Source organism: Oncorhynchus gorbuscha, unplaced genomic scaffold (genome assembly GCF_021184085.1).
Source record: "Oncorhynchus gorbuscha isolate QuinsamMale2020 ecotype Even-year unplaced genomic scaffold, OgorEven_v1.0 Un_scaffold_70:::fragment_2:::debris, whole genome shotgun sequence".
NCBI lineage: Eukaryota > Metazoa > Chordata > Actinopteri > Salmoniformes > Salmonidae > Oncorhynchus > Oncorhynchus gorbuscha.
In genome coordinates, this window is record NW_025745511.1 from 231,888 (window position 1) to 249,132 (window position 17,245).

The 17,245-nt window shown below is 44.7% G+C and overlaps 1 protein-coding gene across 1 annotated transcript; it reads right to left on the bottom strand.

Moving 5' to 3' along the window:
* Window positions 1-2,135: 2,135 nt before the first annotated feature.
* On the bottom strand, window positions 2,136-16,788 carry LOC124019134 (Golgi phosphoprotein 3-like). Its single transcript, XM_046334512.1, has 5 exons — window positions 16,653-16,788; window positions 16,301-16,507; window positions 15,640-15,771; window positions 4,487-4,601; window positions 2,136-4,204 (listed from the first exon to the last, which is right to left on the bottom strand). The coding sequence occupies exons 2-5, from the start codon at window positions 16,502-16,504 to the stop codon at window positions 3,780-3,782; spliced, it is 876 nt and encodes a 291-aa protein (XP_046190468.1). The 5' UTR covers window positions 16,505-16,507; window positions 16,653-16,788; the 3' UTR covers window positions 2,136-3,779.
* Between the last annotated feature and the right edge of the window lie 457 nt (window positions 16,789-17,245).

The following is a 17,245-nucleotide window of genomic DNA, read 5'->3' on the forward strand; positions in this document are numbered from 1 at the left end:
TAAGAACAAATTCGTACTTGCAATGACGGCCTAGGAACAGTGGGTTAACTGTATTTAATGAATCAATATTTCAAAATTGGGCACCCATGGTCAGTGAGGGCCAAAGGAATATCCAGGAATATCCAAAGGAATATCCAGAATTAGTTTATGGATAGTGTAATGTGATTTTTTTTCTAGGCCCACACCACAAACTTCCAAGTGAATTAGCCTACAATGATAATCAGCTGCCTATTTGATTGCAGAGTCATCTTTGAGGAAACACAACACACAAGATTGTAATAACAAAGACTGAGCATAACCCAAAACGGCAGCTTATTAGGAGGCGAGACTTGCACAGGGGATCCACCATCTGCTAAATGACTTAAATGTAATGTACAATGTAAATATCTACGTCACCAAGGCGATAATAACGAAGCTAACTTCCGACTTTAGCGGAGACCTCACTTCTGACTGATAAGAATTACAGAGCTGCATACATTCAGATACTCAATCTACTCTGTACCACAAGCACAACATTGCTCTGGAAGAGCTCAACAAAGAAACACAACGCAAGCCCAATCAATATGACCGGAAAAGGTCATTCATATTTCCGCCATTTGGTTTTGTGCTTACGATTTTACCACAAATGAGACATTATCCTATGTTTAACTGACCGACTAAACGGTTACTTTCTATTCTCTCCAGATCTAACTGCCGTTCTGGACTGTGCGCATCAGCTGTGTAAAGTTGGAGACGGCCTCGCTAGTGTCGTCCTGGACTGGAGATCCAAATGTTTGGAGATATTGACAACACATTACCAGAATATAATCAAAGTGAAGTGAGGAACTTCAACCCACTCTCCGAAGATCACTGAAACAAGAAGACGGAACACTACCTCGGTGCCCGAGGGCAACGGTTTTGTTAACCATGCAGTGGGCGGGATGGAGGGTTCCAGTTCACCCTCAGTGATTCAGGGGGGTGAGGTGAAGTCAAGAGGATACTTTGCCTGGACCTGGCCCACAATCAATGCCAAGGTGGCTGGTGCTCCCCACGTAGTCATGGAGAGAGTGAACAGTGAACCTGTTACATTGTAATGGCAAAACCAGTACACCACCATGCGTCGTTTGACATTTGGCCAGGGGTGGAAAAAGTACCCAATTTTCATACTTAAAAGTAAAGATACTTTAAAAGAAAATGACTCAAGTAAAAGTCACCAAGTAAAATACTACTTGAGTAAAACTTCAAAAAGTATTTGGTTTTAAAATAAAGTTAAGTATCAAAAGTCAATGGAATTGCTAAAATGTAAAATAGTATCAAAAGTAAAAGTGTAAATAATTTCAAATTCATTATATTAAGCAAACAGATTTAGTTTTTTACATTTACAGATAGCCAGTGTTACACTCTAATACTCAGACATAATTTACAAACTAAACACGTGTGTTTATTGATTCCGCCAGATCAGAGGCACGAGGGATGACCAGGGATGTTCTCTTGATAAGTGTGTGAATTGAACCATTTTCCTGTCCTGCTAAGCATTCAAAATGTACTTCTGGGAGTATGGAGTAAAAATAACATCATTGTCTTTAGGAATGTAGTAAGGTAAAAGTTGTCAAAAATATTAGTAAAGCACAGATACCCCCAAAAAAGACAAGTATTTTTACACCACTGCATTTGGCAGACCTGTGGCCAGTCATATGGACCATCCGACTCAAAAAGGGGGTCCAGAGCAACAAAAAAAAACTACATACAAAGTGTGATGAAACAAATGATCATCTGTCGTTGGGGACAAGTGTCCTATCACGTTCAACTACATAGAGATCATAGACACAAAGTGGCCTTCAAAGCGCCATACTGTGTTACGCGGAGGCCAGAGGCCTAGGAGTTATTTTTGCTTCCAGTAATTACTACATGTGCCACTAAAAGCTGTGTTTAAAAAAACTGCATCTTGTGCAGTTATCCATCGTTAGTGTTTTTGATTCTGTTAAAAAGACAGAAAAAAAGTCAGACAACGTATGTTTCAGTCAGACCGGCGAGTCCTTTTTTACACTCTGTTGTAGTGCAATCAATCTGGAGGCGTTTGTTTTGAGTACTGGTATTTCATTCAAGGAATTATCATACAGAAGGCAGCCGATAAAGACAGGAGCGCTACACAGTGCTAAATTCAGGCACTTAAAAAGATCCATCCTTTATTGTGTGGTAAAAAATAAAAAATAAAGCATACAGAAGATCCCTTTCATTACGCTGTACATTAATTGATCAAATTTGATATAATCAGTTCCTCTCAGGAAATCCATACTATATAAATCATCCCCATCCAATCCCTCCACCATACTTTGTCTGTACACCCTCCAGATGAGTCAAATGCTCAAGGTAGAAGTTAACCTCCAACCACAGATCTAGGATCAGATAATCCTTCCCCTTGTCCTAACCTTTTAGGCAGATCAAATAGTATCTGACCCTGTATCAGTAGTTAGGGCCAACTCCTAGTGATGAATAGTACAACCAACTAGCAGGCATAAAAGAGAGAAGAAAAAAAAGCCCAAACCATGAATGAAGACCAACTAAATATGAACGTAATTATGTGAATTATATTAAAGCAATAGAAATTGGCTCAAGTAGAAAATAAAATATACATTTTAAGGATAAAATCAAAAGCGTTAAGATTATACTGCCAGAGCGGGACACGTATAATATACAATTAGCCCGTTTTAGGAGATGTTTCTTCTACCTAGTCATATGCCACAATATTTTTATCTTCTTCTCTCAATACACTAACTAAATGACATAGATATTTGGCCAATTTGAGAGAGTTTCTTTCTTGGAAACTGTACCTCTTCAAAACATGACTGCACACATGTACACCCGAAACCAGTTTGCCTGCAAAGAGGAGACGCGCAGTGTCTGGAATAGGATGATAGAGTTGCAGAGAATATAGTCTCCCATCTGAAACGGATGGAAAGCACAAGCTACGATTCTTTAGTACATGGAGAGGGGGACACAAAGTCCAATTGAACAGGAATAAAGCATGCACATGGTTGGTACCCTGAACAAAATAAATGGTGCTTCGGAATTCAACTTCATGATTTTTTCTGCTTGTTTTTACAAATAGTAAACTCTTCTATATCCCGTGTTGAATGTGCAAAATGGTTTGGAGATGGTTAACATTTATTAACAACAAACAGACGTGAGATCTATAGGTCATGTCTAAAAAGAAAAACCTCCTCAAAGTGACTAAACGCAAAAGACAAAAAACAATGACTTATGTTCTGTATGATCATGTCAGGTCATCATGGTAGGTCTGGGCCATGATGGTCACGCAAAACCTGGCGGTTTTAAAAGTCCCTCCTAAAAGAAAGGACACAGACCTGGGTGGGTGCCAGCTACTGACGCAAGTGCTTAAAGTTACACTAGGTCTCACAGTGAACAGAAAGGCCACAACCCAAATGGCACCCCATTTCCTATGTAGTGCCTTCTTTTGATCAGAGCCATTAGGGCCCTGCTCAAAAAGTGCCTTATATTAGGAAACAGGGTGCCATTTGGGACGAACCCACAGGGTACTTGATGTCAACCAACTGGCCAGGAGATAACAGGACAATGACTCCGAAAGGTCAGGGGTCACAGCACTGTCAATACATAGGGAGAGCCGTGCTTTGTGATCTTCATCGTCGTCTTCCTCACTGCCAACAACATCATCCTTGTCGTCGTCATATCAGAACAGGGGAGATCTGAGAGCTCTGAGCCCCAGAGGTCTGTAGTGTTTTTTTTTAAAGTTCCGTCTCACGTTGGTTTCCGGTAGGGCTTCATTTGGTGAAGGCGGCCACCACGGCCCACAGCAACTCGTTAGCGTTGGCCTTGGTGCTCTCCGCCTCTGGCTCCAGGTCCAGCAGCAGACGTACCCTCTTCATGGCCAGGTCATACTGTTCGTCCAGCAGCGGGGCGAAGGCGTTCTCCAGCACGTCTGATGAGTGGGCCAGGAAGATCAGGGCCAGCACGCGCTTGTCGAAGCGCCCCGGATCGTTCACCCACTTGTCCAGGACGGACTCCTGGACCTTCTTGACCAGCCGCTGTTTGATGGTGTCGTTGGTCAGCGGGTGTGTGGTCATGTCGAAGAGGAGGAAGTTCTGTTTCTCTGTGGTCAGAACGCCTTTCTCGACCAGGTTCTTGGCCAGACGTTCACGGACATTCCTCAGCTGGTAGTGCAGCTTCAATGGGTTCCACGTCTCACCTGGACAACAAAACAAATTACGGGTCATTTCTGTACAATTTTACTTGGAAACCTAATAGGCTAGCTATTGTTTAAAAACAAAACATCAAGACAAACCCATTTCATTTCAAACAGGACTGGGAAGGGGAGGTGGTACAGTGTGGTAATATCAAATAATCATGATGATAATAAAGAACAAAACACTAAGAACAGAAGACAGACAGATACAGCACAAAAAAATACAGTTGTTTAAAAATAGGGGGAGTAATGGAGGGTGGGGGCGTATTCAATATGGCTTCTCACCGCTCAGCAGCTCTATCCAGCTCTGGACTGTCTCTGGGGGCTGGGTTTCTTTGACATGTTTCAGAGCCTCGTCCAGCAACATGTCTCCTGTAGGGGCGGCTGACTTACAGATAACCTGACAAAATAGATACCAGTTTTTTTTAAGGTTGATTTCAGAAACACACACATACAAAATCCATGTCTCAATTTTCTCAAGGCTTAAAAATCCTTCTTTAACCCGTTTTCTTCCCCTTTATCTACACTTCTACTGAAGTGGATTTAACATTTGATTTCAGTAATGGATCATAGCGTTCACCTGGATTCACATGGTCAGTCCTGGAAAGAGCAGGTGTTCTTAATGTTTCGTACACTCGGTGTATAAGCAAGTGGGTTTGTAGGCTGTTGACACTTGAGAGAGAGAGAGAGAGGTGGAAGAGGACGTTCTGTGTGAAACCTGACAGCTGTGGTGACGGCACGTTGGAAGAAGATACGAGTGTGTTAAGAGTGGTGAAAAAAAGGAAATAAGAGAAGTAAGGTTCCGGTGGAATCTTGTAAAACCAAGTATAGTCATACCCCAAGCGACTTACAGCTGTAATCGCAGCAAAAGGTAGCGCTACAAAGTATTAACTTAAGGGGGCTGAATAATTTTGCACGCCCAATTTTTCAGTTTTTGATTTGTTAAAAAAGTTTGAAATATCCAATAAATGTCATTCCACTTCATGATTGTGTCCCACTTGTTGTTGATTCTTCACAAAAGAATACAGTTTTATATCTTTATGTTTGAAGCCTGAAATGTGGCAAAAGGTCGCAAAGTTCAAGGGGGCCGAATACTTTCGCAAGGCACTGTACGTAAGGTCACTGTGAGGACGATGTCGTCAATGCACTTATTGATGAAGCCGTGACTGAGGTGGTATACTCCTCAATGCCATTGGATGAATCCCAGAACATATTTCAGTCTGTGCTAGCAAAACAGTTCTGTAGCGTAGCATCCACGTCCATATAGAGCGAGTCACTGGTAATTCATGCTTTTCTTTTTGCTTGTATGCAAGAATCTGGAGGATAGAATTATGGTCAAATTTGCCAAATGGGGGGCGAGGGAGATCTTTGTACACATCTCTGTGTGTGGAGTAAAGGTGGTTTACAGTTTCCCCCCCTTGCGGTTTGCACATGTGACATGCTGGTAGAAATTAGGTAAACCGGGTTTAAGTTTCCATGCATTAAAGTCCCCAGCCACTAGGAGCGCCGCTTCTGGATGAGCATTTTGTTGTATATGCTTTATGGCCTTACACAGCTCGTTGAGTGCGGACTTAGTGCCAACATCGGGTTTGTGGTGGTAAATAGACGGCTATGAATAATATAGATGAAAACTCTTGGTAGATAGTTGAGAATTATCTGTTAATTGAATGATTAGAATATTCGGCCCTGAATCATATAACTGTATGGAATTGATTATAATGTATAAAATCATAATCAGTAAATGTGTAGTCCTAGTCCAAATTAGGGTAAAACAATATGTCTTTATGGTATTTTAAACACAGACTGTCTGAGCTTGGTGCCGACCTGACTAGAGATTTGGGAGAGAACGGGGAGTACGTCTCAAGGACAAGTTCACTAATCTCTGTCGGCTGGGTAGTGAGACAGTGTGTGCGTAGCAGAACATTGTGTGCGTATGGCTGTGTGTATGTGTGTGCGTATGGCTGTGTGTATGTGTGTGCGTATGGCTGTGTGTATGTGTGTGCGTATGGCTGTGTGTATGTGTGTGCGTATGGCTGTGTGTATGTGTGTGCGTATGGTTGTGTGTATGTGTGTGCGTATGGTTGTGTGTATGTGTGTGCGTATGGTTGTGTGTATGTGTGTGCGTATGGTTGTGTGTATGTGTGTGCGTATGGTTGTGTGTATGTGTGTGCGTATGGTTGTGTGTTTGTGTGTGCGTATGGTTGTGTGTTTGTGTGTGCGTATGGTTGTGTGTTTGTGTGTGCGTATGGTTGTGTGTTTGTGTGTGTGTTTGTGTGTGCGTATGGTTGTGTGTTTGTGTGTGCGTATGGTTGTGTGTGCGTATGGTTGTGTGTGCGTATGGTTGTGTGTGCGTATGGTTGTGTGTTTGTGTGCGTATGATTGTGCGTTTGTGTGTGCGTATGGTTGTGCGTTTGTGTGTGCGTATGGTTGTGCGCATGTGTGTGCGTATGGTTGAGCGTATGTGTGTGCGTATGGTTGAGCGTATGTGTGTGCGTATGGTTGTGCGTATGTGTGTGCGTATGGTTGTGTGTATGTGTGTGCGTATGGTTGTGTGTGCGTATGGTTGTGTGTGCGTATGGTTGTGTGTGCGTATGGTTGTGTGTGCGTATGGTTGTGTGTGCGTATGGTTGTGTGTGCGTATGGTTGTGTGCGTATGGTTGTGTGCGTATGGTTGTGTGTGCGTATGGTTGTGTGTGTATGGTTGTGTGTGCGTATGGTTGTGTGTGCGTATGGTTGTGTGTATGTGTGTGCGTATGGTTGTGTGTATGTGTGTGCGTATGGTTGTGTGTATGTGTGTGCGTATGTGTGTGCGTATGGCTGTGTGTATGTGTGTGCGTATGGCTGTGTGTATGTGTGTGCGTATGGCTGTGTGTATGTGTGTGCGTATGGCTGTGTGTATGTGTGTGCGTATGGCTGTGTGTATGTGTGTGCGTATGGCTGTGTGTATGTGTGTGCGTATGGCTGTGTGTATGTGTGTGCGTATGGCTGTGTGTATGTGTGTGCGTATGGCTGTGTGTATGTGTGTGCGTATGGCTGTGTGTATGTGTGTACGTATGGTTGTGTGTATGTGTGTACGTATGGTTGTGTGTATGTGTGTACGTATGGCTGTGTGTATGTGTGTGCGTATGGCTGTGTGTATGTGTGTGCGTATGGCTGTGTGCATGTGTGTGCGTATGGCTGTGTGCATGTGTGTGCGTATGGCTGTGTGCATGTGTGTGCGTATGGTTGTGTGTATGTGTGTGCGTATGGCTGTGTGTATGTGTGTGCGTATGGCTGTGTGTATGTGTGTGCGTATGGTTGTGTGTATGTGTGTGCGTATGGCTGTCAGGGCAAGGTGTCTGGTAACATGTCCGAATATAAACAATGCAGCTATTCCCTCCGCAAGGCTATTAAACAAGCTAAGCGTCAGTATAGAGACAAAGTGGAATCTCAAATCAATGGCTCAGACACATATGGTTGTGCGTATGTGTGTGCGTATGTGTGTGCGTATGTGTGTGCGTATGTGTGTGCGTATGTGTGTGCGTATGTGTGTGTATGTGTGTGCGCATATAGTTGTGTGCGCGTATGGTTGTGCGTATGTGTGTGTGTGCGCGTATGGTTGTGTGCGCGTATGGTTGTGTGCGCGTATGGTTGTGTGTGCGTATGGTTGTGTGTGCGTATGGTTGTGTGTGCGTATGGTTGTGTGTATGTGTGTGCGTATGGTTGTGCGTATGTATGTGTGTGTGTATGTGTGTGCGTATGGTTGTGCGTATGTATGTGTGTGCATGTGTGTGCGTATGGTTGTGTGCATGTGTGTGCGTATGGTTGTGTGCATGTGTGTGCGTATGGTTGTGTGCGTATGGTTGTGTGCATGTGTGTGCGTATGGTTGTGTGCATGTGTGTGCGTATGGTTGTGTGCATGTGTGTGCATGTGTGTGCATGTGTGTGCATGTGTGTGCATGTGTGTGCATGTGTGTGCATGTGTGTGCATGTGTGTGCATGTGTGTGCATGTGTGTGCATGTGTGTGCATGTGTGCGCGTATGGTTGTGTGCGCGTATGGTTGTGTGTGCGTATGGTTGTGTGTGCGTATGGTTGTGTGTATGCGTGTGCGTATGGTTGTGTGTATGCGTGTGCGTATGGCTGTGTGTATGCGTGTGCGTATGGCTGTGTGTATGCGTGTGCGTATGGCTGTGTGTATGCGTGTGCGTATGGCTGTGTGTATGCGTGTGCGTATGGCTGTGTGTATGCGTGTGCGTATGGCTGTGTGTATGCGTGTGCGTATGGCTGTGTGTATGCGTGTGCGTATGGCTGTGTGTATGCGTGTGCGTATGGCTGTGTGTATGCGTGTGCGTATGGCTGTGTGTATGCGTGTGCGTATGGCTGTGTGTATATGTGTGCGTATGGCTGTGTGTATGTGTGTGCATGTGTGCGCGTATGTGTGTGCGTATGTGTGCGCGTATGTGTGTGCGTATGGTTGTGCGTATGTGTGTGCGTATGGTTGTGCGTATGTGTGTGCGTATGGTTGTGCGTATGGTTGTGCGTATGGTTGTGCGTATGGTTGTGCGTTTGTGTGTGCGTATGGTTGTGCGTTTGTGTGTGCGTATGGTTGTGCGTATGTGTGTACGTATGGTTGTGCGTATGTGTGTGCGTATGGTTGTGCGTATGTGTGTGCGTATGGTTGTGCGTATGTGTGTGCGTATGGTTGTGTGTATGTGTGTGCGTATGGTTGTGTGTATGTGTGTGCGTATGGTTGTGTGTATGTGTGTGCGTATGGTTGTGTGTGTGTGTGTACGTATGGTTGTGTGTATGTGTGTACGTATGGTTGTGTGTATGTGTGTGCGTATGGCTGTCAGGGCAAGGTGTCTAGTAACATGTCCGAATATAAACAATGCAGCTATTCCCTCCGCAAGGCTATTAAACAAGCTAACCGTCAGTATAGAGACAAAGTGGAATCTCAATTCAATGGCTCAGACACATATGGTTGTGTGTATGTGTGTGCGTATGTGTGTGCGTATGTGTGTGCGTATGTGTGTGCGTATGTGTGTGCGCATATAGTTGTGTGCGCGTATGGTTGTGTGTATGTGTGTGCGTATGTGTGTGCGTATGGTTGTGTGTATGTGTGCGCGTATGGTTGTGTGCGCGTATGGTTGTGTGCGCGTATGGTTGTGTGTGCGTATGGTTGTGTGTGCGTATGGTTGTGTGTGCGTATGGTTGTGTGTGCGTATGGTTGTGTGTATGTGTGTGCGTATGGTTGTGCGTATGTATGTGTGTGTGTATGTGTGTGCGTATGGTTGTGTGCATGTGTGTGCGTATGGTTGTGTGCATGTGTGTGCGTATGTGTGTGCATGTGTGTGCGTATGTGTGCGCGTATGTGTGTGCGTATGTGTGCGCGTATGTGTGTGCGTATGTGTGCGCGTATGGCTGTGCGTATGTGTGCGCGTATGGCTGTGCGTATGTGTGCGCGTATGGCTGTGCGTATGTGTGCGCGTATGGCTGTGCGTATGTGTGCGCGTATGGCTGTGCGTATATGTGCGCGTATGGCTGTGCGTATGTGTGCGCGTATGGCTGTGCGAATGTGTGCGCGTATGGTTGTGCGAATGTGTGCGCGTATGGTTGTGCGTTTGTGTGCGCGTATGGTTGTGCGTTTGTGTGCGCGTATGGTTGTGCGTTTGTGTGCGCGTATGGTTGTGCGTTTGTGTGCGCGTATGGTTGTGCGTTTGTGTGCGCGTATGGTTGTGCGTTTGTGTGCGCGTATGGTTGTGCGTTTGTGTGCGCGTATGGTTGTGCGTTTGTGTGCGCGTATGGTTGTGCGTTTGTGTGCGCGTATGGTTGTGCGTTTGTGTGCGCGTATGGTTGTGCGTTTGTGTGTGCGTATGGTTGTGCGTTTGTGTGTGCGTATGGTTGTGCGTTTGTGTGTGCGTATGGTTGTGCGTTTGTGTGTGCGTATGGTTGTGTGTTTGTGTGTGCGTATGGTTGTGTGTTTGTGTGTGCGTATGGTTGTGTGTTTGTGTGTGCGTATGGTTGTGTGTTTGTGTGTGCGTATGGTTGTGTGTTTGTGTGTGCGTATGGTTGTGTGTTTGTGTGTGCGTATGGTTGTGTGTTTGTGTGTGCGTATGGTTGTGTGTTTGTGTGTGCGTATGGTTGTGTGTTTGTGTGTGCGTATGGTTGTGTGTTTGTGTGTGCGTATGGTTGTGTGTTTGTGTGTGCGTATGGTTGTGTGTATGTGTGTGCGTATGGTTGTGTGTATGTGTGTGCGTATGGTTGTGTGTATGTGTGTGCGTATGGTTGTGTGTATGTGTGTGCGTATGGTTGTGTGTATGTGTGTGCGTATGGTTGTGTGTATGTGTGTGCGTATGGTTGTGTGTATGTGTGTGTATGGTTGTCAGGGCAAGGTGTCTAGTAACATGTCCGAATATAAACAATGCAGCTATTCACTCCGCAAGGCTATTAAACAAGCTAACCGTCAGTATAGAGACAAAGTGGAATCTCAATTCAATGGCTCAGACACATATGGTTGTGTGTATGTGTGTGCGTATGTGTGTGCGTATGGTTGTGTGTATGGTTGTGTGTGTGTATGTGTGTGTGTATGTGTGTGCGTATGTGTGTGCGTATGTGTGTGCGTATGTGTGTGCGTATGTTTGTGCGTATGTTTGTGTGCGCATATAGTTGTGTGTGCGTATGGCTGTGTGTATGTGTGTGTGCGTATGGCTGTGTGCGAGTATGGTTGTTTGAATGTGTGCGCGTATGGTTGTGTGAATGTGTGCGCGTATGGTTGTGTGAATGTGTGCGCGTATGGTTGTGCGAATGTGTACGTATGGTTGTGCACGTATGGTTGTGTGAATGTGTGTGCGTATGGTTGTGCGTATGTGTGCGTATGGTTGTGCGAATGTGTGCGTATGGTTGCGCGAATGTGTGCGCGTATGGTTGTGCGAATGTGTGCGCGTATGGTTGTGCGAATGTGTGCGCGTATGGTTGTGCGAATGTGTGCGCGTATGGTTGTGCGAATGTGTGCGCGTATGGTTGTGCGAATGTGTGCGCGTATGGTTGTGCGAATGTGTGCGCGTATGGTTGTGCGAATGTGTGCGCGTATGGTTGTGCGAATGTGTGCGCGTATGGTTGTGCGAATGTGTGCGCGTATGGTTGTGCGAATGTGTGCGCGTATGGTTGCGCGAATGTGTGCGCGTATGGTTGCGCGTATGGGTGCGCGTATGGTTGCGCGTATGGGTGCGCGTATGGGTGCGCGTATGGCTGTGCGTATGTGTGCGCGTATGGCTGTGCGTATGTGTGCGCGTATGGCTGTGCGAATGTGTGCGCGTATGGTTGTGCGAATGTGTGCGCGTATGGTTGTGCGAATGTGTGCGCGTATGGTTGTGCGAATGTGTGCGCGTATGGTTGTGCGAATGTGTGCGCGTATGGTTGTGCGAATGTGTGCGCGTATGGTTGTGCGAAGGTGTGAGCGTATGGTTGTGTGAACGTGTGAGCGTATGGTTGTGTGAACGTGTGTGCGTATGGTTGTGTGAGCGTGAGAAGTCAGTATAAAATTAATTGCTTTGTATTCTTGACTTTAGAACGTTCCCGTGAATAAACCTTTGACTATTTTAGCTGGGCCTCTGTCGGTTTCATTCGACCAGGATCTTACAAATTCTGGTTTGCAGACTGAGTAATATAATTAAATTGGGTTATGTACCTGGAGAACATAATTCTCTTATCAATAGTGTGGTCTACAGCTTATCATGAACTACTCTACCTCAGACGAGCAATACGTTGAGACTTCTTTAATATTAGACATTGCACATCTGCTGTTATTGACAAATAAACACACAACTCTACCCCGTCTTACCAGACGTAGCTGCTCTGTCCTGACGCAACTTTATGTACAAAATGTTAAACAACACTGGGGATCTTTTTTAATTAAAAAAAATAAATAGCACAGTTGGGTAGGAACCCGTAAAATGGCAGCCATCCCTTCCAGCGCCATTATCAATGTAGACCAATCAGTGTACTTCAACAACCTATTTAATACCCATGTTTGTACCTAATTTTTTACAGTTGCTTTTGTAATTATTAGTTTTTTTTATTATGATTTTGTCTCTTTTCCCAGCCATAGGTAAGAGATGGGTTGGTGGGGTTGTGGGGGAGAGGGTAGATGGAAAATTGGGTGAGGGTATAAGTGGGTGGGTAATAAAAATAAATCCTGTAGGATGAATTACTATTACGTCACTGTGCGGGAATAGTTGCGAAAACATTGTTTTTGTTTTATTTGGGGGGGTTTGTGTGTACGTGGAGCCGAAGAAATATGCTTTGTTCCTCAAAAAGATATCGGAATGTAATGTGCCGTGTGTGGCTCTTCCATGCAAGGCGCCTATCAATGGGGATTATCTCAAGGGGTGGTGCTGGAAGTGAATGCAGATGTCGACTGACCAGTATAGTGGATGGAGTGAAGAAGTTTACTCCAACCATACTATTGTTCTTTGATGAATAGTCTCTCCCTTCACATATAAAGTTTGGCTTTATGAGATATTCTGTTAGAGCTTTCGTGTCAAATCCCATCAAGTATGATAAAAAAAAAATATTTGGTCATGTGGCAAGTGTATGCAGATGGGAAGAGTATTGTATGCCAGAGGTGAAATGTGGTGATGAACATGCCTCCATTGAAGGGGCCTTCCCCAAACTGTTTCCACAAAGTTGGAAGCACAGAATCGTCTATATTCTAGAATGTCATTGTATGCTGTAGTAGATTTCCCTTCACTGGAACTAAGGGGCCTCGCCGAACCATGAAAAACAGCCCCAGACCATTATTCCTCCTCCTCCAAACTTGACAGTTGGCACTATGCATTCGGGCAGGTAGCGTTCTCACCCCAGAGAACACGTTTCTAATGCTCCAGAGTCCAATGGTGGCGAGCTTTACACCACTCCAGCCAACATTTGGCATTGCGCATGGTGATGTTAAGCTTGTGTGCAGCTGCTCGGCCATAGAAACCTATTTCTTGAAGCGATGAACAGTTATTGTGCTGACGTTACTACCAGAAGCAGTTTGGAACTTGGTAATAAGTGTTGCAACTTAAGACAGACGATTTTTACGCACTGTGCAGAACAGCATTCGGCGGTCCCGTTCTGGAAGCTTGTGTGGCCTATCGCTTCACGGCCGAGCCATTGCTGCTCCTAGACGTTTCCACTTCACAATAACAGCATTTACAGTTGACCAGGGCAGCCATTTAACGAACTGACTTGATGGAAAGGTGGCATCCTATGACAGTGCCAAGTTGAAAAGTCACTGAGCTCTTCAGTACAGGCCATTCTACTGCCAATATTTGTCTATGGAGATTGCATGGCCGTGTGCTCGATTTTATACACCTGTCAGCAACGGGTTTGGCTGAAATAGCAGAATCCAATCATTTGAAGGGATGTCCACATACTTTTGTATATATAGTGTATTACATGTTATAAAGGTGGACTTTGTATAATTTATTGCAATGGTCATAAACTGTACAGCACAAGTGGAGAAGGAATCTGAGAAAATGTGCATCATTGTGAGTGCGGCTGAATGTTTTTGGACATTGTGATTTCAGAGCCGAGGCCTTCGAAGGAATCCTGCTGACAACTGTTCCACCCTCACAAGACCCTGAGCCTGTGTAGGGTTAGTGTGTTTTGGATTGGAATGTGACTGAAGGAGTTGGATGGGTTTTGTTTGAAGAAATGGCCCACCGCAAATAATACGAAAAAGACGCAAGCACAGTTAGAACAATGAGCCAGATCTTTCACTGGATGTGTAGCATCCGGTTGGCATTACCGCTCATCACCAAATATTGTGACGAGAGGAAAGCCAGTGGCAAAAGATGGAGCGAGATGGATTTTGGCCGATATTCTGGAAATGTTCTCATCGACGAAACATCTTATCTCAATAAAGTTCTCTGTTCACAAAACTAGAAACTATTACGAAAATAATGTACTAAGTTTTGTAGACTATTGCCTTCGCCAAAGTTTTTTACATAAATGGTGTTGTTTAGAAGGAGAGCAAGGGCGAATTGAGTTATTGCCCTCGCGCACTTCAGAGTAGGCGTTGCCTAACAGAAATATGCAAATACAGGGTAGAACGTGCCAATAGGATCTCGCTAGCTCATGCTTTGCTATGCCCACTTCTCTGCTTGTTCTGCTTTTTATGATTCATGCTCCCATTGGAAACAACAGGCTGTGGTGGGGAGCAATGGTGGAAGCATTGTGTGATTCTGTGGGCGCGAGGAAAATTGGTGAGAATGAGTGTGGACTACGGTGAAGTGTGGAATAAAAAAGGCCTCAAGTTGGACGGGAGCAGCAGTTTGTTGGAGTGCGATTCACCAGCATGTTTTTTTGTGGGGGGTGACCCGTTTTGCAGTCTCAAAGATTGCGAAGGACAAATTGGGAAAAGTGGAATTGGTCAGAGTGACCAGGAGCGGTATGATGGTGATTTTGTGTGTGTCAAAAGAGCAAAAGCTCTATCGACCTATGATGTGGAAAGCTAGGATTTTCAGAATAGGGCACCGATTAAAAGGTGTCATCTCTGGTGTCCCGTTGGACAGAGGCTTCATGGTTTAGGGAGAACATGCCAGGGGTGGTAGAAGCACGAACGCTTGCCCCGAATGATACACCGGAAGAAGGTGGAAAGTCTATCGGCTTTACTGTCGTTTGACTCAAAGTAAAACTTAGGTATGTGAGATATGCGGTGAAACCGTGTGTACAAAAACCACTGCAGCGTTACAATTGTAAAAAGGTTTGCAGAAGGAATGCATATGTCATTGGTGAAGAGTCTGAGAAAGCATGGTGCTGCAATTATGGTGGGAACCACATTCCCAAGTTCCCGGAGTGCCCAGTAAGGGTGAAGGAGGTCGCAGTATCTAGGATCAGGGCTTGCTCCAGCAGGTCTCCTTTGTGGAGGCAGTACAAATAGCTGAAGGAGCGAGTGGAGATTAAATGGTAGTGGATGGCCAACAGCATGTAGTGAGATGGTGTTTAGAGATCCTGAAATACTAATAGTGAAGAAAGTGGACTGTTGCATTTTTGCGCAATTGATAAATTGCACTGGACAAACTAATATATAAAAAGTATATGAAACTAGGTATCATTGTTAAGGTGGCAAAAATATTTCGGGATCTCCAGGACCTCAGGACTGAAACGGTGCAGGGAATATTGAATGAAGATGTTCCCCCCCTCTCAGGCTCCCGAGCCTGTGTAGGGATCTGAGTACACATTTTGTTTCCTTGTAGACTACTCGGAGCATGTTTTATTTTCACTTATTATTTCTGTTTTAAAGTTCCTCAGTTTTCAACCTATCCAGTAGGTGGCGGCATGCACATCTAATACTTGTTTGCGAATCACCATAATACCATGGAGGAAGATGACAGGCTGTGATCTATCTTGGGTTAGTTAAAATATATATTTGACACAAGTGTGGTAACCAAGTTAATCAGTGTGTTTTCCTCACCTTTCTGGCCAGCAGGCTTTTCCTCCTCATGCCACAAGCCTCTAGCTGCAGTCTCCCTCTCAAAGCCAGTTCTATGAGCATACAACCTCGGAGACCAGAAGAAATGCAGTCATTCCAGAATGAAGTGTAGCCCTGTTGGAGAAAAAAAAAATGTCAAGCATTTGGTGAATGCTTCACATGATGACACGTCCTGGTTAAATTAAGCAAACATCCTACTGGTGACAGAAGTGACACGCACAAAGTGACACGTTTGAAAACCTTTCAGAACAAATGGGAACACGGAAATCTCGAACTTCGGAGAGTTCAAGACAACTGGGAACTCGGGAAAACGAGCTTAGAATGGGGAAAAAAATAGTTTAACGGTCTTCCAACTCGGAAATTCGGGCATTTTTCTAGAGATCCGACTTCCCGACCTGAAGATCACAGACGTTATGATTTTCTCGTTCCCGCTCCCAAGTTCCCAGTATAGAAAGCACTATTTGTTTGCACCGTTGAATAGACATGACGGTAAAGCTAACTAGCTAACGTAGGAAAAGCACATTAGCTTAGCTAGCTATGTTAGCACATAACGTAAACTGGTCGGAACGTAAACAAACAGCTAGAGTTACTGTAGATAGCTAATGTTACAGCAACATGCTAACGACGATAACTAACACCATACCTCTCGATCTTTCAATCCCAATAGCAACACTTCTTCCATCAACGTCAGTCGAGTTTCTTTGGAGTCTCCTTTCTCATCCTCTTCCTCTTGACGTGGCTCGTAGTCCTCATCATCTGACCCCCTCTCCTTATCGGCAGCTGCATTGCGAGAGGCCTCGGTCCTCCTCTGCACCAGGCCCGAACTTCGCTGTGTTAGGGAAGTCATACTCTGGATGCACGTCCCAACAACAGGTAAATACAAATTATTTGATATCTCCTGAAGGTTTTAGTGTTTCCGGTGCATAAATAAAACCCAGTTGATCGTAAAATTGGGTGAAAATTGAATTAATATTCGAATAACTACAACAGCAAACCTGCAACAGATTTCCACTTCAATACTTTCCACTTCCTGACCCAATATGGCGACATGTGATGAATGGATACACGTGATGACGTCAGAAGAGGATGTGCGTCTCTCTCTCTCTCTCTCTCTCTCTCTCTCTCTCTCTCTCTCTCTCACACACACAAGGCATAAACATGGTTGAGTAGGCATACTTAAATCCATAGATTATTGTAGGTTGTAATACATTATGTTGCTTGTACAGGCAGTAGGTCCTTGTTTTTCATGTTGTGATGCAAACTCCATTGTCTTCTGAGCTGTCAACAATCTGCAAAACATGTATTACTGATGCATTCACTCATGTCTGTTTCTCGTTTTAGTTCCATTCATGCAGTCTAATTGAGAAGCACCGTCTGATGAGAGAAGACTTGTCATAATCCCTCCACAGTAAACACGATTAAGTCAGCCAATTCTGCTGCAAAACGTTTCTTAAACAGAACGAAATGGGGAGGGACCTGCCTGAATTTGACTTCCATTTGGTTCTGAAACGGTAAACGGGTTTCCGTAACGAATATACACCCTTGCTATTTCTCCATGCGTGGCAGCTCTTATGATGCTTTCACCTCT